At 43.7% G+C, this 21,029-nt stretch overlaps 1 protein-coding gene across 1 annotated transcript in view; it reads left to right on the top strand.

The window, feature by feature from the left end:
• The first annotated feature begins 7,296 nt into the window (after nt 1-7,296).
• tsc22d1 (TSC22 domain family, member 1) overlaps nt 7,297-21,029 on the top strand; it is a 200,281-nt gene continuing 186,548 nt past the window's right edge. The window contains exon 1 of the mRNA XM_041210833.1: nt 7,297-9,995. Within this exon, the coding sequence (XP_041066767.1) occupies nt 7,297-9,995 (2,699 nt within the window). The remainder of the gene's footprint in view (nt 9,996-21,029) is intronic.

Below are 21,029 nucleotides of genomic sequence, written 5' to 3'. Positions count from 1 at the left end.
TGCTAGAACTGTATAAAATGTTGATTAGGCCACAGCTAGAGTATTGCATGCAGTTCTGGAATCCGCATTATAGGATGGATGTGATTGCACTAGAAAGAGTGCAGAGGAGATTTACAAGCATGTTGCCTGGGCTGGAGAATTTTAGTTATGAGGAGAGATTGGATAGACTGGGGTTATTTTCCCTGGAGCAGAGGAGATTGAGGGGGGACATGATTGAGGTGTATAAAGTTATGAGGGGCATAGATAGAGTAGACAGGAAGGAACTTTTCACCTTGGTGGAGGGATCAATAACCAGGGAGCATAGATTTAAGGTAAGGGTCAGGAGGTTTAGAGGGGATGTGAGGAAGAACTTTTTCACCCCGGGGCTGGTGGGAATCTGGAACTCACTATCTAAAAGGGTGGTAGAGGCAGAAGCCCTCATAATATTTAAGAAGTATTTGGATGTGCACTTGCAATGCCATGGCATAGAAGGCTATGGGCCTAGTGCTGGAAAATGGGATTAGAATAGTTATGTACTTGTCTGACTGGCGCAGACTCGATGGGCCGAATGGCCGTTTTCTGTGCTCTAGACCTCTATGACTCTAACCTTTCTTGTCATTCTCAGTTCAAAACATATTCATGCCACATAAAGGGACTGGATCACTTTCGCCAAAATCTCCTGAGGTGACTAATGAAGATCGGCTGTGAAGACTAAATCCCTGACACCAAATTCCTTAAAAATGCTGACGTGATGAGCTTTGATTCTCCGATCATGAAGGCACACTTTTGATGGTCAGATCACGTGGTGCTGATGAACAGGAGCCAAGGAAGAATTTTTATGCCGCAGGAAGAACTATGGAAAGTGATTTTATGTGATTAAGTAAAGAGATATGAAGGCTACTTAAAAGGTCTGAATCAGGAATCAGGGCTAAATCATAAGTGGGACCAACTTCCACAAGAAAACATGGTGATACACTATGCATGAATGCACTTCTTGCTGTGAGCTCTGTTGTATTGTTGATTCTGAAAGTAAATGCCAGTTGAGGAAGTCCCTCTTCAGAATTTGGGATCCACTGTTCAATCTGTGGACACTCATTCCATCACAAACTGGTCTCATCACTCATCAGAGAACTCATTGTAGAAAATGAGATGATATTCTGGCTGTCTCCTTCAATATCGAAGGACGAAGGATGACAAATATGCAGTTATGGCCAGTGCTTTAGTGTCTTCCGTGCTCCAGATGTACCTGTTGCAGTGCCTCAGGGTGGTGCCATTTCTTCAGTCACTGGGCTATTGGCCAACAAAGACACAACCTCTAACATTCTGTAGAAAAGAATGAATTAATGAATGATTGAGTGGCCATAGCAGAATGCATCTCAAGGTGCATTCTTTCTCTTTATAATGCATCCAGAATTTCTGGATATTTGGAAGGGTGATGCAGTTGGAGCCAATTCTGTGGACCTTATTAATTTCTCCATGGCAGGGACTTTACTTATGGAGCGAAAGCAATGCCTTCTGCATTAAAACACTTTTTTCCCCTACCCTCCCATCGGAAATCATCAGTTTGAAGGGTTTTCCCCCATGAGACCCATTCAGAATTATCTTGATAGATATCAGTGCATTTCAATCTGCCTTCTAAGGCATTTGAAGTATGAGGACATAGGGCATTATTCTTGTTTCCTGAGATTGGGACACAGCCAGCACTGTGTTTATTTGGACATTGAAGATAAGCCAATTCCTGCCAGCTTCAGCAGCAAAGTTTGATTAATGGCTATAATTGTTTAGAGTTGCTGAAGGTAAGAATGAATTTCATTCATGTCAATCATGTCTATTAGATTGTGGATGGTAAACAGAATTATTTACTCAGGAAATAGTTCTATTCAACTTGTTTATAATGCTCACCTAATAATTCTTCAAAACAGGTTCATGTTTTGCTAACAAGCAGTGCTCCCTATATGTACATTGACCGTGGCGATTTAGTCATGCCAATCTCTCATGTTTATTTCATTGTTTTTTTAAGATTGGGAGTTCCTTTTTAACACATTAAAATCAACACAATTGTATATATAATACAATTTAATAGCTATCCTAATGTGTGACACTGAGGGCAAGCATTAATAATGTTGTAACCATAATTTTGAGAATACAATGTGTTGTTACCTGTGACAGAGAATAGTGACGAGCATATTTTTTTTTTAACTTGGATTTATATAGTGACTTTTGACCTCAGGAGATAACAAAGCATTTAACCTATCTTTTTACCCAATATTTTAGCCATCTGCCCTAATATCTCCTTACATGGCTCAGTGCCCAATTTTGCTTTATAATGCTTCTGTGAAGCACCTTGGGATGTTTTATTACTTTAAAGGATATACTAGTACATATTGATATAAAAGCAAAAAACTGCAGATGCTGGAAATCCAAAACAAAAATAAAATAAAAATACCTGGAAAAACTCAGCAGGTCTGACAGCATCTGCGGAGAGGAACACAGTTAATGTTTCGAGTCCGTATGACTCTTCAACAGAACTAAAGAAAAATAGAAAAGAGATGAAATATAAACAGGTTTAAGGGGGGTGGGGGGGGAAGGGGGTGGGTGGGACAGGTAGAGCTGGATAGAGGGCCATTGATAGGTGGAGATTGCCAAAAGATGTCATAGATAAAAGGACAAAGAGGTGTTGAAGGTGGTGATATTATCTAAGGAATGTGCTAATAGGTGACATTAAGGGTGGAAAGCAGGACGAGCAAGATACAGGTAGTCCTAGTGGGGGTGAGGGGAAGGGATTGAAATATGCTAATACTGATTTCTTTCAGTTCCTCCCTCTCACTAAACCCTGTGCTTCCCAACATTTCTGGTATGTTATTAGTGTCCTCCTTTGTGAAGACAGAACCAAAGTATGTATTTAGTTGGTCAGCCATTTCCTTGTTCCCCATTATAAATTCCCCTGTTTTTGACCGTAAGGGACCTGCATTTGTCTTCACCAATCTTTTCCTCTTCACATACCTATAGAAACTTTTACAGTCAGTTTTTATGTTCCCTGCAAGCTTATTCTCGTACTCTATTTTCCACTTCTTAATCAATCCCTTGGTCCTCCTTTGCTGAATTCTAAATTGTTCCCTATCCTCAGGTCTGTTTTTTTTCTGGCCAATTTGTATGCCTCTTCCTTGCATCTAATACTATCTCTAATTTCCCTTGGTTTGGCTACCTCTTCTGTTTTACTTTTGCACCAGACATGAATAAACAATTGTTGCAGTTCACACATGCGCTCTTTGAATGTTTGCCATTAGCCATCCACCGTCATCCCTTTAAGTAACGTTTCCCAATCCATCATAGCCAACTTGCCCCTGATACCATCGTAGTTTCCTTTATTAAGATTCAGGACCCTAGTCTCAGAATCAACTGCGTCACTCTCCATGTTGATGAAGAATTCTATCATATTATGGTCCCTCATTCCCAAGGGGCCTCGCACAACTAGAATGCCAATTATTCCTTTTTCATTACACAATACCCAGTCTAGGATGGCCTGTTCTCTAGTTGGTTCCTCAACGTATTGGTCCAGAAATTGTTCCCAATTGCATAGTTACCAATTTGATTTGCCCAATCTATATGCATATTAAAGTCACCCCTAATTACAGATGTTCCTTTATTACATGCATCTCTAATTTCCCTGTTTAATGCCATTCCCAACATCACCATTACAGTTATAATCCCCACTAATGTTTTTTGCCCCTTAGTGTTTCTCAGCTCTACCCAGACAGATTCCACATCGTCAGAGCTAATACCTTTCCTCACTGTTGCATTAATTTCCTCCTTAATGAGCAACGCAACTCCACTGCCTTTTCCTTTTTTTCTGTCCTTCCTAAATACTGAATACTTCTGGATGTTCAGTTCCCATCCCTGGTCACCCTGTAGCCATGTGTCCGCAATCCCAACTATATCATACCCGCTTACATCTATTTGCGGGGTTAATTCATCCACTTTATTGCAAATGCTCCTCGCGTTAAGACACAAAGCCTTAAGGCTTGTCTTTTTAACATTACTTGTCCTGTTCCCACTATTTTTCACTGAGGCCCAGTTTGATTCTTGCCCTTGATTTCTCTGCCTATCACTTTTCTTATTCCTCTTACTGTCTTTTGTTCTTGTCTTTGATTCCCCTTCCTCTGACTCATTGCATAGGTTCCCATCACCCTGCCATTTTAATTTTAACCCTCCCCAACCGTTCTAGCAGATGTTCCCCCTAGGAACTGGTCCTGGTCCTGCCCAGATGTAACCCGTCCAGTTTGTACTGGTCCCACCTCCCCCAGAACCGGTCCCAATGTCCCAGGAATCTGAAACCCTCCCCCTCACACCATCTCTTCAGCCGTGTATTCATTGGATATATCCTGCTATTTCTACCCTGACTAGCACATGGCACTGGTAGTAAGCCTGAGATCACTAACTTTGAGTCCTATTTTTCAACTTACTTCCTAATTCCTTATATTCTGCTTTTACGACCTCATCCCTTTTTTACCTATGTTGTTTGTACCAATGTGTATCACGACCACTGGCTGTTCATCCTCCCCCTTCAGAATTTCCTGTAGCTGCTCTGAGACATCCTTTCCTCTCTGGTGCTAGGGTCAACATACCACCCTGAAGTCTCATTGCGGCCACAGAAACACCTGTCTATTCCCCTTACTATTGAATCCCTCATAACTATTGCATTCCCTCCCCTGAGCAGCAGAGCCAACCGCAGTGCAGTGGCTGTTGCTGTTTTCCCCTGAGAGGCCATTCCCTTCAACAGTATCCAAAGTGGTATATCTGTTTTGCAGGGGAATAGCCACAGGAGGTTCCTGTACTGCCTGCCTAGTCCCCTTGTTCTGACTGGTGGTCACCCATTCCCTTCCTGCCTGTGGACTCTTAGCCTGCGGTGTGACTACCTCTCTGTATGTGCTATCCACGATACTCTCCGCCTTGCGGATGCTCCACAGTGTCCCCAACCGCCACTCCAGCTCCAAAACCCAGGCTTCCAGGAGCTGCAGCTGGAGACACTTCCTGCAAGCATGCTGGCCCCAGGCACTGGAAATGTTTCCGGCTTCCCACATAGAGCAGGATGAGCACACCACGGCCTTGAGCTCTCCTGCCATGACTTATCCCTTTAGGTATCTTTCAAAAGGTTTAATTTCATTTAATGTCAAATAATATCAATTACTCTCAGGCCCTTCTTTCCTGCTCCTCGTTGTTACAGAATATAGCCCTTACAAACGATAACCACAAAATAAGACCTTAAACGCTATAAGCAATAAAAGTAGTAAATGCTTATCTGGCCGTACTCACGGTACTCAAAGGATCACCTCCTTCCTTCCTCACTGAACTCCCTCAGTCACCCCTACTCTCCCAGCTTCTCTTCATCCCCCTGACACCCCCCCCAACTTCTTTGCAACTCCCGACTCCTCTCGTGCTTCTCCTCAACTCCCAACTCCTCTAGTGCTTCTCTTCACATTGGTGGTTATCACACTGCTATTTATGGGAGTTTGCTGTGTGCAAATTGGCTGTGGCGTTTCCTACATTACAACATGGGACGACACTTCAGAAACACTTAATTGGCTGTAAAGAGCTTTGAGACGACGAGTGCTGGTGAAAAGGGCTTTATCAATGCGAGTATTTCACTGAGTCAGAAGATAATTTGCTGTGTTTTAACTGAGAAAATGTTCGGTGTAGCGCAGTTATCAAATCTGCGCCTTTTTAAGCACCATCCATCACACCCCATAAACCTGCCAGCATCATATTAGGGGTAAGATTTATGTAATTAGTGACAACCCATTTAAAACATATGGAAATGTGAAGACCGAGATGCTTCACACGCCGAAGATGTATGATTAGCGAACATGACAGGGATAGAAAACTCATTGTATCACCATCCGGAGCCGCCTTTGCTTTCGAACGGCATGGGTCAGATTAGAAAAAAAGAAATGACCGAAACACCATCCCTTCCGCATCGGAAAGGTTGGCAGGTCCGCAATCCGCCGGCACCTGGCTTCTCGGTCATTTCCGACAGCTGTCCCGAAGCTGCTCCGACAATATAAAGGCGGCTCCCGTCCGAAGTTGTGTTCGGCAATTTTCGTCACCGCTGCTGGCGGCGAAGGGGGAGGGTTCGGCGCTTTCCGTCAGTCATGGCGGCAGCAGCGGCGGCGGCGGCGAGTGGGGGAAGGTTCGGCAATCTCCGTCACACAAGGTGGCGGTAGCTCGGCAATCTCCGTCACACACAAGTTGGCGGCCGCTCGGCAATTTCCTTCGCTCATTGTGGCGGCGAAGGGGCGGTAGCTCGGCCGTTTCCGTCCCTCCGGGCTGCGGCGAGCTGGGCCTGTTCGGCTGTTTCCGTCACTCCCGAGGACGGCCAGGGGCGCCTGGTTCGGCAGTTTCCGTCACACTGGGTTCCAGACGGGCTTTATGTCTAGAGCTTGGGGGGGGGGGGGGGGGGGGGGGCGAAGAGGAGGAGAGGGCGCTTGCTGCGCTTGCGCGGTCGCCATCTTGCTGGCGCTCACTTCTCCAGTGACAAGCGGTAGTGAGTGAAAAGCTGCCCCGGTCACAAATAAGAGGAGCGGGAGCCGGCGAGACTCCAAATCCCAACCCCCCGCCCACCTCAATAACCCCCTTAGCAACCCTGAGCGGGAGACGGCAATCCCCCCCACCCCTCCCTCCTGTTTATAATTCCATACCCAGATTAGATATTAATTTTTGAATGATGCGGTGAAACGGCTCCCCCTCAGTCAGCTCCGTGGAGTGTGTGTGAGAGAGAGAGAGAGAGAGGGGGAGAGAGGGAGCTGGGCCTTGCGGTGCTGCTGCTGCCGGGCGCCCGCTCTCGGGTTCAAGAGGGAGAGAGGGCTGAGGGTGAGGGGGTGGGAACCGAACCCGACCCGACCCCGACCCCAACCCCAACCCCAACCCCAACCCCGGTTCCTTTTTGAGTGAAGCTTTGAGATGAGGCGGCGGGTGGTGGAGAAGAGGAGGAGGAGGCGGTGTCTCATTCGCTCAGTGTGAGGAGAGAGTCGGGGGTGGGGGGTGGCTGGGTGGGCTCAGAGCAGACACCGGCCGGCCGGCTGCCTGCCTGCTTCCCTCGGTACAGCTCTCCTCACATTCCCCCTTCCCCCCCCCCAACCCCATCCCCATCCTCATCCTTAACCCCATCCCGGTTGGTTTGCCGCAGTCTTTAGGTTTTTTTGGGGGTCTGGGGGTGAAGGGGGTTTATTTTTTTGTGTGTGTGGGGGGGGTAATTTTTTTTTAGGGGTTGTGTTACTTTCTCTCTCTTCCCCCCCCCCCCCCCCCGCCCCCAATGCGATGATGCACCAGTCGGAAAGCGCGGCGGACAGGAAGATGGCGCACCCGCTCTACCCCCGGCGGAGCAGCAACAACCCCCCGGCCGGTGCGGCGTCCTCCGCCTCGTCCTCCTCGGCCTCGCTCTCCAGCCTGATGGGCTCCCTCCCCGGCGGCCGCCCGCACCCGGACGACGGGCCGCCGGCCAGCCTTCGCTCGCCGGCCCTTGCGCCGGGCCCTTGCCCCGGCAACCCCGGCTCGATGCCGCCTCCGGCCGGGCCTCATCCGCCGCAGAGCCTCAGTCTCCACGCTCCTGCCGCCGCCGCTGCTCCTCCTCCTCCTGCTGCTGCTGCTCCTGCTCCCACCGCCGGCTCCATGGCCGGGGCGCAGATGAAGAAGAAGAGCGGCTTTCAGATCACCAGCGTGACCCCGGCGCAAAACAACGCCGGCTCCAACAACAGCATCGCCGAGGACACCGAGAGCTACGACGACATGGATGAGTCTCACACCGAGGACCTGTCGTCTTCCGAGATCCTGGATGTCTCCCGGGCCACCGACTACGAGCCGGAGCGGAGCTCCTCCGAGGAGACTCTGAACAACGTGGGGGACGCGGAGACCCCCAGCGCCCTGTCTCCCAATCAGCCTCGCCTGCCTCAGCACCAGCCAGCTTTATTCAACGGGAGCATCCACAGCCTCCATCCACACCATCACCCTCATCCTCTCCATCACCACCATCATCATCACCACCACCACCACCCTGCCATGGTGGCAGGGCCCGGCATGGTCAGTGCTGCCACTGTACCTTTAGGAGGAGGAATAATCCCTCCTGGTAGCGTTACCACTTGTACTGAAAAAAATGGCACCAGTGCACCAATGTCTGGATTAGTGAGCAGCTCAGTTGGTACACCTACACCACTGACTTCCAACATCAGTACCCCAGGTAATGCCAGAACTGTAAGTGGATTGAGTGGTGTTAGTAGCAATGTAAACATCAACGTTGGTGGGACAAATGTTGGCGCTAATGCTGTTGGTAGTAGTACCAATGCTATTGGGTCTCCTTCTATTACTGCAATCTCCACGAGTGCTGCAGGAGGCCAAGTGCCTGCAGTAAGCCAGCAGCCTGCAGCTGGCAGCTCCAGGTTCAGAGTTGTGAAACTGGATTCTAGTACTGAACCATACAAGAAGGGCCGCTGGGTTTGCACTGAATTTTATGACAAGGAAAATGTCACTGTTCTCACTGAAGGCACCCCTGTGAACAAGACGATGGAAAGTGTAAAGCAAGCTGCTGCCACTGATGCAAATCTGGAACGGGAAAGTACAAGTGGAGGGAGTTCGGTGAGCAGCACGTTGAGTGCAGTAGGTTATTACATTGAAACTGCTGGCAATGGAGAGCCAGGATTGATTTCTGCACCTCAGCAACAGGCCTTTCAAGCACTGTGTAATCAGCAGTTGGATTTTAGCTCCGGTGGCCCTCTGGCACAGAGTGTTTCCCAGCCACAGCTTACACAAGTCCAGCTGCATCCACAAGATGTTATGCATTCACAGCAGAGGCCAAGTGCTCCCCTCTCTGGTCGAACAAGTCTCAGTAATGTAGCGAGTGTTCAACAAGCCCCAATCCAGCAGCAGTTACCATATTCCCAGCAACAACAACAGCCTTCGCAAACCATGTCAGCTGTGTCCCAGCCACAGCAACTATCGTATCCTCAGCAACAGCCAGCTTCACAGATGACAACACAGCATATCATGTCATCAAATACAAGTGCTGTCATTACAGAATATGTGCAGCACCCACAAATGCAGCCCTCTGCACAAGCCATGCAGCAGAGCAGTGGCGGGGTCGGATCAGCAGCAGTACCATCGGGCCAGCCACAACTCGTTCAAGGCCAAGCACAATCTGTATTAGCACAAGCACAATCTGGACAGACACCAGGTCAGCCTGTGGGACATGTTTCAGCAATGATGCCACCTACTGGTGGTGCCAATGGGCAGTTGGTAACTGGTCAACAAGGGAATACAATCTCTTTGTTAAAGCCGTCTTGCTCACCACCAATTAACAAGTCGACACCGATTGGCTTGCAGCCAAGTGCTCCTCAACCTGCCCCAGCACAGCCTCTGCAGAGCGGGATGGTACAGCCACAGGCCAGCGCATCAGGGCTGGTGCAGCAGGTAACTGTGGCACCATCAAAACAGCAGTTGTCATCACAACCACAGGGTCAAGGGGTTGAGTGTATCATTCAAAGTGTGAACAATCAGCCGATAACTGGAATAAGTTCTACATCATCTACTGTCAATGCCAACCTACCCAGTGTTGGATCTAATGTATCTACCAGTATACCTACTGCATCTGCAAATGCTATTCCACAGCAAACCACTACCCAGACCTCTGTGCAGAATGGCAGTCTGATCCAGAATGCCAGCCAGCCTTCCATACCAACGAATGCAAGCCTCCCTGTGGTGCAGGGAGGACCACAGAAAATGGTGCCTGGCTCTACCCAGTACTCTGCTCCCATCCAGTCACTTTTGAATGCAGTGGAAGATTCACAGCGACCGGCAGACCAGCCAGCGCTGAATGTACAACAGGTGGCTATTGGAGAAAGCGTACTAAGTGCAGCTTCTGCTCTGGTCCAGGAAATTGCCAGCAGTGCCCATCTGCCTGCTTCTGCATCGCTACTTCCTTTAAAGACCTTGCCACTATCCATGCAACCTGTGGATGGTGAAGATGACAGGTAAGAGTAGGTTTTGGCAAAGTCCATTGTGTATTTTTTTTAAAAAATGTGAACTCCATGTTTGCATATCAACGTCTTTTACAGGAAACTACTGTGGTTAAACATTTGTTGCATTTTGCACTTTAATTCTTTTGAACTGTGACTGCTGTTTACATGTTCCAGACAGTTATGTTTTTACATTGATAAATCTAACATAATTTGTTTTTATTTTAAAAGCAATTTTCTTCAAAGGTATTAACTGCACATTGGACACTATCACAAGTCGAAATGACTTCTCCCACTCTTCTGTAGACACAACTTTTCTTTTAATTCTTAAATTAGCTGCCACTAGTTAAAGGTAACCTCCAAAATATTGCAATTAAGTAAGACAAGAACTGTCTGTAGACTGCAAAAGAGGGAAGATTTTATGGCCTTATCCTACAGCATAGTCAAAACAAGGGCATTTAAAATTACATCAGTAAGAATTTAAACAACCAGAAGAAAGGCTTGTAAATTTTTCCTTCATCCTACAGATTTTGTTGTAACAATCAGTGCTTGTCAGAAGCGCAGCCCCGTTGCGGTTGATGGTGGGGATAGGAAAAGGGAGAAAATTAGCTGGAAAATAGCAGAGCATAGGGAGAGATCATGCATAATTGAATTCCTCTTATTTAGGAATAATTAAGCTCTTAAAGATATAATTTAATCTTGTTCAGTGAGCGATGTTGAATGATGACCAGTGCTTGTTACTGTCATATCAATTTGAATTACGTGGAGCATTGCCATGGAAGGACACAGTAATTTTTGTATTTTTAGTTGCCAGCTTGTGAAGAATTTTTTTCATAAAATTGGGATTAAAAAGGAAAGCATTGCCTTGCAGACACAGCACTCATCAAAATAGTTCAGAAAGTGACATTTGACCCCGTGTAGAATATGAGCTGAGCGCTGCACACTGAATCAGCCAGTTGTTTGGCTTGTCTGCCCTGCATTGCTATGGAATAGTGTAATGCTATAGCATTCTGAACAGGGGACTTGGTTCTACCTCCCTTTCATTGGTGATTGGCATGGAGCTGCTGCCAAACTGATGCCTTCTGCCAAAGTTTATACAAATGCTTAACAGATGGTTGATGGATTCAGATAAAAAAGATGACTGCCAAAGATAGTGTGAACTGAAAGCTCCGGGAATATGAATAAAATCTTTTCCTTTGTTTTTATGAATTAGCAGTATCGGTTCTATTTTGCATGTTTTAAGTTACAGAAAATGCAGATTTTGATCAACGTATGTAAAATAAAAGTCCATGTATCAGTCTGAATTAAAAACCAAAGCATTGCAATGTTTACTGTAATTCCATCCGCCAAAAGAGTTTTATGTCAAAGTAAGTTTAATGTGACATGAAAGCATGCACATATTTGCATAAAGACACTTTTGTTTGGCTTTGTAAGATATGTACGTTATATAAGTGTGCATCTTGTTAGTGGGAAATCTTAAGGTTTTGTTGCAAAAAGACTGCAGATTGATTTTCAGATTTAACGGTTGTTGGAAGCCCCCATCCCTTCTGTTCACCAGGTATATGCTCTGTGGGGTGTGGTACTGAGCCAGCATTATTGATCTCTAGTTAATATTGAGTTAATGGATCTTAACTGGGCAGTGGTTTAAGGCACTGTTTACTTTGGTGTCACTGGGCTGGAGAGAATGGGAGAATCACCCAGGGTTCTATCTTCTATTTCTGTTTAGTCATCTCTACTGGGGTGTGTGTAATCGATGCAGGAGACACCAGGGTTATGATGTTTCTCCTGGTCTGCCTCCCATGCTGGCAGTGAATCTATTTGAAGGCATCTTGTGTCTGCAAAACTCCACTTCGGCATATATCACTGCCCTTCAGAAGAGGGGAAATTCTGAGATCAGGAGGGAAGTGTCAGGGAATGTTGTGTGATGCAAAGTTTTCAAGCATCATAAAGATGTATTGCTTCATTTATTGGAAGCTGGTAATAATGGGGTCTCTGCAAAAAGCATTAAATCCACTCTGCTGTGTTCTGATGTCAAAGTTTATATCCGTTCAACAGTGATATGCTGTGAGCTATTTATGGTGAGCCTGTAGCTGCCTGTTAAATCTAAGTGATTAACATGATCAGCATCTCACTTCCTTTTCTTCCCTCAACACCCTCCCTCCCCCCCTCATTTCTACAAATGTTATTTTATCTTTAGTTCACTCCTGGACCTAAAGGCCTGACATTGTAACATCAGAGCGGATGCATGTAAATTTACTATTGCTTTTTCTCCTTTTGCTCCGAGAGGATAGTTTGGAATGATACTATATTTCAAATGATCAATCTTTTATTTTGATAGGTACTTGTTTCCTTTGAATGTCCTTGGGAAGAGGGAGCCGTTTTTTTTTGTTAAACTCTTAGAATTGTTTGACCTAAATCTTAATGTGTCTAGATATTTGTTATTGTTCTAGGCATTTCAAGATGCTGCTTGAAATAACGTGGAGGGCTGCATTTAATTCACAACTCCTGAAGAAAATCCTTGGTGTTACTAATAACTGATGAAGAAATGAACGTTGTGTTTCTCATGCTATTAGTTCCTGATAGATATCCAAACTTTAAAAATATGTGCATTGCAGCTGGCGAAAGTTAGGGTGGTAAAACCTTGTATAACAGCATTTCTAACAGTTAAGCAGTGATGGGGTGCTTGAATGAGAGATTTTAGGAGATTAAATTGTTAATGAAGCGTTGGAACCTGATGAGACCATCCATGCAATTTGGGAATGCAGTTAGAAAATGTCAAGTTTTGCAAATATCTAGACACATGAAATTGAGTTTTGTATTTTTAGTAAAATGGCTCATAAAAGAGAAGCAGATGATGAGTCCGATTTGGCATAATGCAGAACTCCTTTGTGTAGTTTTTGACCTGTAGAGATATTGCTTGCAAATTTGCTATTTGCCTTGAGCCAATGATGTGTTTTTAAATTCTTGATATTTCCTAGTGTTCACGAGCAAAATAAAGTGCTTTACCCATAACTCTTAAGTGTCTGATTTGCTTTCTCTTCACCTTCCACTTTGTCTCTCTATTTTGAACCTCAGTTTATTTTGCCTCTGTATTAGTTTAATTTTTTAGCCTTTTTAGCATGCATCCCCACCAGCCAGATTTCCTCTCCCCTGTGTATGTTTGTGCTTTTTCTCTTTCTTTCCTTATCACTGTCTCTTTTCCCCATGTCCGCCAACAAGGATTCACAGATGCTGTTTCTGGCGATCAAGGAGGGACTAGCAATTTGGTTCAGGAGCAGTTCAGAGGACTTAGATGGGATTTGGTGGCAGATCATAGGTCCGCAGGTTTAACCAAGCTGGAAATGTGGAGCTTGATCACTTTGGGAAAGGTTAGGTCAACAAAGAGGAATTTAAGGACGTTTGAGAAGAGTGAGGCAGAAGGGTTTTGGAAGGTCTCAAGGTCAGAGTTGGTGCACAGATAGTTCTGGGGAAGTTAGAAATAACTAACTTGGTATGAGTGAGGGCAAGAAGGGTTTTATGCATACTTGAAAATTTTAAATTGGAGGACATGGAGCCAATATTAGCCACCAAGGAGAGAATTGGGTGGGTGGATGTGGTGTGGTTTAAGATACATGCAGTGGAGTTTTGGATAGGCTGAAATTTCCAGAGTATGGAGGAAGGCATAGGAATAGTCAAGTCTGGGGGTGATAAAGGCACAGGTGAAGGTTTCTGCAGGAGATGTGCTGAGGCAGGCGAAGGCACAGAGCTGGACGTTGGAGGAGATGGGACCAGAAACTCAGCTTGGGATCAAATAAGGTGCCAAAGTTGCAAATCGCATTTAGTCTGATACAATGGCCAGCATGGGAGCTTGAATCTGTGACAAGGGTAAGGAGAGGAGGCAGAAGGTGGTTTCTCTGATGCAGCTTGTACAAGGTTGGATGTCAGACAGTCCATCAACACAGCCAGTGTGTGTGTTGTCCAAATCTTGATGCTTTTTCATGCTAGTTACTTCCTGCAGGGAATATCGAGGGGATGGGGTAGGGTGAAGCAGTATTTTGGAAAAAGTCCTTTTTAACCTATTGGAAGCTGAGAGGAGAATTTCTGTTGGATTCACTCAACGTTGCTTGTGTGTTTCTAATATTGCAGCATGAATGTCAAACAACAAAAAGGACATTTGACTCATCAAACTTGCTCCTTCCAACAGCTTGTGTAATTTCAATACAGTTGGGGACACTGCACAATTTGGTGTGAAAGGAGTTGGGTATGCAAGTTAAAACTTCAGGGGGAACAAAACTGTTTTGACCCTGATCTTGAAGATAATCAAATTTGCTTTACATGGCTATTTTATTCAGTACAGTATTTATCACCTACGTCAACAATTATGTTCCTGTAATCTTTTATAACCATTGGTCCCTGTTAGTTTGTTTCTGAAGGCCTACCTCTCAAATTGAGTTGTGTTTTAGTCCAAAAATTGAAGTTTCACTTGACTCTGGAGGGGTTGAGATTTTGAAGCTCTTTGATACATTCTCTGAGAAATGTTATGGGAGTTGTGGTTCCCACCTTGTTTCCACTGAAATACATTATCCTGGGTGCTGGAATTTTAAGTCAGTGTCTTACATGTCAGTGTAAGTATTGGTGGATCAAGAGACACCATAAATGAAGAATTCAGTACAGTAAACCAATAAGTAAAACTTCAGACTGAGATGAGAGTTCTTTCTTTCTTCCCCTTTGCTTCGCTGATATTTGTGCTAGCATGGCAGAGGAATCTTTTGGACACTTTAATGATGAGCTTGGATATGTTGACCAGAGCCAACAGTCCTGGATTACACTCCCAAGTACTCGTCACTGGAGGCTCAGTGGCTGTAAGCTTTCTCATGCATTTGTATACCAACACATTCAAATGTTACAAAGGTTTGGGAGTAGAAGCTGGAAAGGTACTTGCAAGTTAAGGAAATATTGTGAATCCACAGGGTGATGTGGACCAACGTCAACCACTTGCATTTATCAACACTTTTTAACTTGGGAAGATATCTCCAGGTGCATTAGGGAAGTGTTAAACTTGTCAGGCAAACAAAATCCAGCCTGAACCAAAGAAGATGACACTTGGGAGCAAATAATATCTTGATCAGGGAAATAGGGTTTAAAGGGTGTGGGGGTGAGAGATTGTAAATAAGAGAGAAAAGGCTTTGGGGAAGGAATTCAAGAGCTCTGGTCTTAAGATGGTTTATCATGCAGCTGGTGGTTTGAAGGAAGTTGGGGATGCACAAGAGACCAGAATTAGAGGAACTCTTGAGTTAAGGGAGGCTAAAGGAGGTTGCATAGGTATTGATGAGCGTCATGAAGGGATTTGAACTCTAGGGTGAGAAATTTCAGTTGACGGACTGGGAATTATTCTGGGTCAGTCAGCACAGATGGGTAGATGGAATTTTTGTGCAGGCTGAGAAGCAAGCAGTAGAGTTTTGGAGGAACCGAAATTTGGCAGGGTGGGTAGTGATTGGTGTGGGAGGGGGGGTCTGGTCAGGAATGTATTGAATAGTCAAGCCTGAGTTGGCTTAAACTGACAAACTTAAGTTGGTGGATTGCATACCCTGTCCTAGCTTTTGTACTTTGTGGCCATGTTTATTGTATGTCAGGAACAAGAACCCAGGTTGATACTTCCAACTAGGGGTGCTGAGGCCACTTGTACTGCTGCTACCACTGTAGCTTGCATCAGCACCAACCAGACATTGCACTTGTTCTCTGGGGCTGTTTAATGTTATGTTGGAATATAATTCAGCCTTCTGAAGGTTAAGGTTCTAGCAGTGTTTCTGTAGGATTTCCACTGTTACTGAGTTCAGTTCCTAAATTAGTTTGGTTACAACAGTTTGTTGCTTAACTTGTCTCTGAAATTACCAGTTGTTTCTGAAATTATAAGGTGTCAGTATCAAAGTTGTCACTGTGTTGCAGAGGCTGATACATGGTGTTATGTTAGCCGATTCAGGAGCTGAATAATCGCTTGAACACTAAGATACCCTTAACACTGAGCTCTGTCCTTTACTTTGTCTACTCCCACTTCATTTTTTTTCTCCATTTTCTGAAGGTGCTGTGGCTACTTGACTCCCAAGTAACCATTCTTCATGTTGAGCCTGCTAACTGCACTTTCAATACTTAGTTTCTGCGTGTGCACGTTTGCACGCTCGCTATCTGAAGTTGACTCTGGGTGTAGCATTTACAGAATGTGGTAATGCTTTGCTTTGCCAAAATGCTCAAAAATGAATTAATGTCCCAAGCTTGGCAATAATAGGCTGCTAAAAACAAAGCCGTTTATTTAAATGTGGGCTACTGATGGTCAAATGTAAGCATGTTGCAAACTAAGGCCTGTTCTTTAATGTGCTATCATGTTATAGCAACTGCTTGTGAGGTTTGTTTTTGTATACCGCATCCCAGAAACCACCTTTTGTTGCGAGACCAGTGGATTTTACTACAGGATAGCCGTAACCTATTTGCTATTGGTTCTATGGCTATAATTATAATCCTCTAATGTCTCAAGCTGCCTTTTGCTTTTACATTTGATTGTGTTCAGTCAGCTGTAAGTTATATAACATAGGTAAACTCCATGCTCTGAATATGTTGAGAATGAGGTTCAAAGAGAGGCACAAAATGGATAGCTCTTTCCCATTGGCTCCCAACAGTAGTGTTACAGTGCCAGTTGATACTTTTTGGGGGATTTAACTGAAATTGCTTCAATTATAACAATACTTTTGCTTTGCTGGTATAAGTGAAACTCATGAGTTCTGGCTGTTGCCAGAACTATTGTATCTGCCTGTCCTTGGAGGCCTAATCGAAAGTGCTTTCAATATTTAGTAATCTTGAGTCTACACTTGATTTTGTTTCTCTTGTTGAATATGGCATTGACATGAAAGTTTGTTTACTGATGAGGCATTTTATACAGTTAAAATGGAGATCAATGACATGTGACTTTCTGTTGAAAACCTTGTGAAACTTGTCTTTTTCCTATGAAAATAAATTTACATTGACTTAATACATAGTCCTTACAGTACAGGAACAGGCCATTTGGTCCAACAGGTCCATGCTGGTGTTTATGTTTCGCCCACCCAAGTCTCTTCCCACCCTTCATCTAGACCTTTCACCATAACCACCTTTACCCCTTTTATGTTTGTCCAAATTCCCTTAAATGCATCTATGCTCGTTGCCTTATTACTTGTGGTAGTAAGTCCCAGTTCTTATCACTGAGTAAGGAAGATTCTCCTGAATTTATTAGTGATTATCATGTATATTTATGGTCCCTAATTTTGCTCTCCCCACAAGTGGAAATACCTTCTCCACGTCCACCCTATCCGAGCCCTCTATCAGGTCATCTCTTGTCTAGAGAAACATCCCCCTACCTGTTCAATTTTGACTGATCGGCATAATCTCTCAGTCCTAGTATAATTCTAGCAATTCTTTATTGCACCTTCTCCAGGCTGAGCACCTTATTATTTTTTTACTGGTCATCTGATTCCATATGCTCTATAGTCATGAGTCCATTATGCCATACTTTATCGAGGACCTTTTGTAACTCAAAGTATATTGCACCTTCCACATTAGGCCTTATCTACGATTTCTGTTAGTGCTAAGAATTCAATAAAATTGAATTTTGGTTGAAAAATTGCTCATGCAGTGTTGTGGTTTCAGAAGTGTGCATTGATTGAGTAGATTTCTTTGGCATAGCTGTGCTTCCTTAGTGCTGTGTACCTGCTGAGGATCAAGATTTCTCAGGTCACAATTCGTCCCACCCTGCAATATTTCAGTAGAGCACCTGACAGTAAAGAGAAAGAGACATTCAGCTTTTTCAGATATCAGATTTTTTTTGAAGTAGGTGTTATGTTATTAAGAGGGTACATGTGCAATGGCCTGTGGCATGTTTGAGTTTTAAGTTTAAAAGTAGCTTCCTTCTGGGCAAATCTTGTAACCACTTTTTGGTATTTTATAAACCTCATCTGTGGTTTTATTTTTGTCTGACATAGGTAAGCATACATACTGAAACATGTCACTCTTATTTCCTGCCAGGGTTTTGGTGTGGAGTAATTTGTTTAAACTCTGGTTGCTAAGTTTGGCTCTCTGGTGTCTAAAATAAATAATCTGAATTTTTTTTAACCTGGGGGGGATGGTCACAAGATCTGGTGAAATAAAGGGTCAACAAAATAGTTTTCTTGGGTCAAAATGAAGTGGATAAACCGCTAAATAGCAAGTGTTTTGGAAAGTGCAAGTAAATAGTTTAATGAACACAACAGTCTTCACAAATGCAGTGCCAAAAAGTAGTGGAAGTACCTCATTAGCTGCATATTACCACTTTTCCACCCCTACTCCCCTAGGAAGTTGGTAAGTAATTACGTGAATGCTTGATGCTGCCCATCAATCTAGAGAAATGATTAAATTCTGCCTATGCAAAGGTAAGGGAGTGTCAAGGTGCTAAAGCAATTTACAGTCTTATCTCTAACTTTAGGAACCTATGAGGGAAACTTGGGTATAATCCCATTCCCAGCCATCTTAGTTATTCCAGTTAAAATTTGATTAACCCACTGAACCCACAATTCACCCTTTTGTGCACAGACATGAGTTAAAGGTATTTAGCTATGGTCAACAGTTCTGCTCAAAGTTGGCCCATTTTAAGGAATTTTCCTGTTTTTTTTCTCTACAGTTTTCCTGGACAACTTGAAAGCTTTGGACTTGTTTGAGTCTAGCTTCGTGGGTGCTAATCTGTCTTAGCTGTGACCTTTTTTAGTGTGTGAACCTTAATGGTAAATATTGGTGTTGCAGCTAAGCCAACTTCTGTTCTCAATTGATGCCTAAATGCATATTTCCTGCACGTGGATGGCTAGGTGTTGATTAGGAATGAGTATTTTTTTCCTCCTCTCCCTTACCTAGTAGCAATGCTGCTACACAATCCAAGAAGAACTAACTCTGCAGTCTGTGGATGGAACCTGGTGTGGCCTACATTGCTGAGTTGCTTAGTGTGTGACTAAAAAGAAAGACTTACATTTGTAAAGCGCTCTTCAAAATGTTCCAAAGCACTTTGTTTTGAAGTGCAGTCACTGTTGTAATGAAGAAAATGTGGTGGCCAACCGATACAAAACAAGCTCCCACAAATGGCAATCAAATAAATGAGCAGCTGTGTTCCCTGTTAGTTGAGGGTTAAACGTTGGCCAGTGAACTCGGTGAACTTCTCTGCTCTCCTTTTGAATTGTGTGTATATTTTGTATACTTTAAGCACTCGTCAGCATAATTTTGTGTATTCCAGCCAGATGCAGAATAGGGAAGTGATGCAACTGTACATATTGTGCCATATCTCCTCCTAGTTTGCTATTAGACAAAAGTTAGTACACTAATCAGTTGTTTGACGCTTCCTGCTTTTTATTCTAACTCCTCCCCTTCAAATAAAACAAAGCTACTTCTGCTCATCACTGCAGAAGTTGGAAACAGCTGCTTCAGTCTCGAAACATTGAATTAAATCTGTGCACAAAGTACATATTTAAAAATAATACAGTCTTGGGCTGTGTTTTGTGCTCGATCCTTTGAATACCTGTGGATAACAGGAGACCATGTGATTGCTGTAAAATGAGTAATGTTCGTAAAATAAAATGCTTTTCTATACATGTAAATTGTAGTGGTCCTTTGAAAGGTACTTTATTGCAATCATTATTTTTAAGTATGATCATCTGATTTTGAGACCTCTGTTCACTGAAGGTGAATATTATATAGCTTTTGCTCAAGCTATAATCTGTGTAAAATGAGAAATCTTTTTTTATCAAAGTGTAAAAGAAAGTATATATTTAACATTTATGATTTGAAAGCTGACAGAGTGCAAGCTGAATTTATTGGCTCTTTCAGTGAATAAGTCACAAAGAATTGTTTGTTGTCGATATTCCCATTGTATGGATTCTTTGAATTTTTTCAACAACCTCTATTAACTCTTGTGCAGTAGCTTTGCACAAATTTGCAGTTAAATTCTACAAATTCTACTGCCCAGCTGTCACCCTGTTCTTAAATGTAGTGGAGTTTTTCTTATCCATGCCACATAATTATCAGAGAAGGTGGGAAGGAGATTTGATGCTCACTGATGTTCTCCTGTGCTTCCTAGTGAAAGTCTTGGGTGATTCATGGTAACTTGATATTTTACCTGTTCTGCGTTGGCTTGACTTAAACATTTGCTCTTCGATTCAAGCCCATCTCCAGGACTTGAGCACATCATCCACGCTGAGACTTCATTGCAGTGCCATGGGAGTGTTGCATTGATTGAGATGCCATCTTTTGGAATGCACATCAAATCAAAGCCTTTTCTGCATGCTCAGGTGGATGTAAAGGATTCCATGGGAATCATTGGAAGAAGACAATGGATTTCTCTGGGCAGCACTCACCCCTCAAACAGCAACAAAATACATTAGCTGGTCATTCATCTCACTGCTGTTTGTGGGTACTTGTCATGTACAAACTGGCTACTATGTTTGCCAACAAAACAAGCAACTTAATAGCTGAGATGTCCTGAGGATGTGATTAAGATGCACCTTCCTCATTTTCTGTTTCATGTCTCTTTTTAGTGTGTGTGTCTGTCTTGCAAAGTGCAATGGGCAATTAGTATGCCGTACTGCCAAATAACTTTTACTTTCCTAATTCAACTTAAATTAAGGAGATAGTCACTCGGAAGTGCAGTTAAGCATGAGAGATGTTTCAATAATTGGGGTGTGATGGAAGCTTGTTTTTCCAGTTTTGTCCTTGTAGGCTAGTTACAAATGTTGTCTTGCTGCAGTAACTTCTTTGTGTTAAGGAAAAGTAAAGTTGAGTTTGGAGGAGTGTGTTGTTTAGGGAAAAATGTATATTGTCTTGGGCAGAGCTTTAAAGCTCTGTGCACTAAACGGAAATCAAGATTTGAATCTCCACATCCTTAATTGGGAACTATGTCCTTTATTAAGTTGATAAAGTAGAGAGTAGTGGTGAATTAGATATGCAAAATGCTTGAAGTACATAGTCAGATAGGATCTGTGGAAAGAGAAACCGAGTTAGCATTTCAGATAGATGACCTTTCAAATATTT

Source organism: Carcharodon carcharias, chromosome 18 (assembly GCF_017639515.1).
Source record: "Carcharodon carcharias isolate sCarCar2 chromosome 18, sCarCar2.pri, whole genome shotgun sequence".
In the NCBI taxonomy this organism is placed as follows: Eukaryota; Metazoa; Chordata; class Chondrichthyes; order Lamniformes; family Lamnidae; genus Carcharodon; species Carcharodon carcharias.
This window is presented reverse-complemented; position numbering and strand designations above follow the sequence as displayed.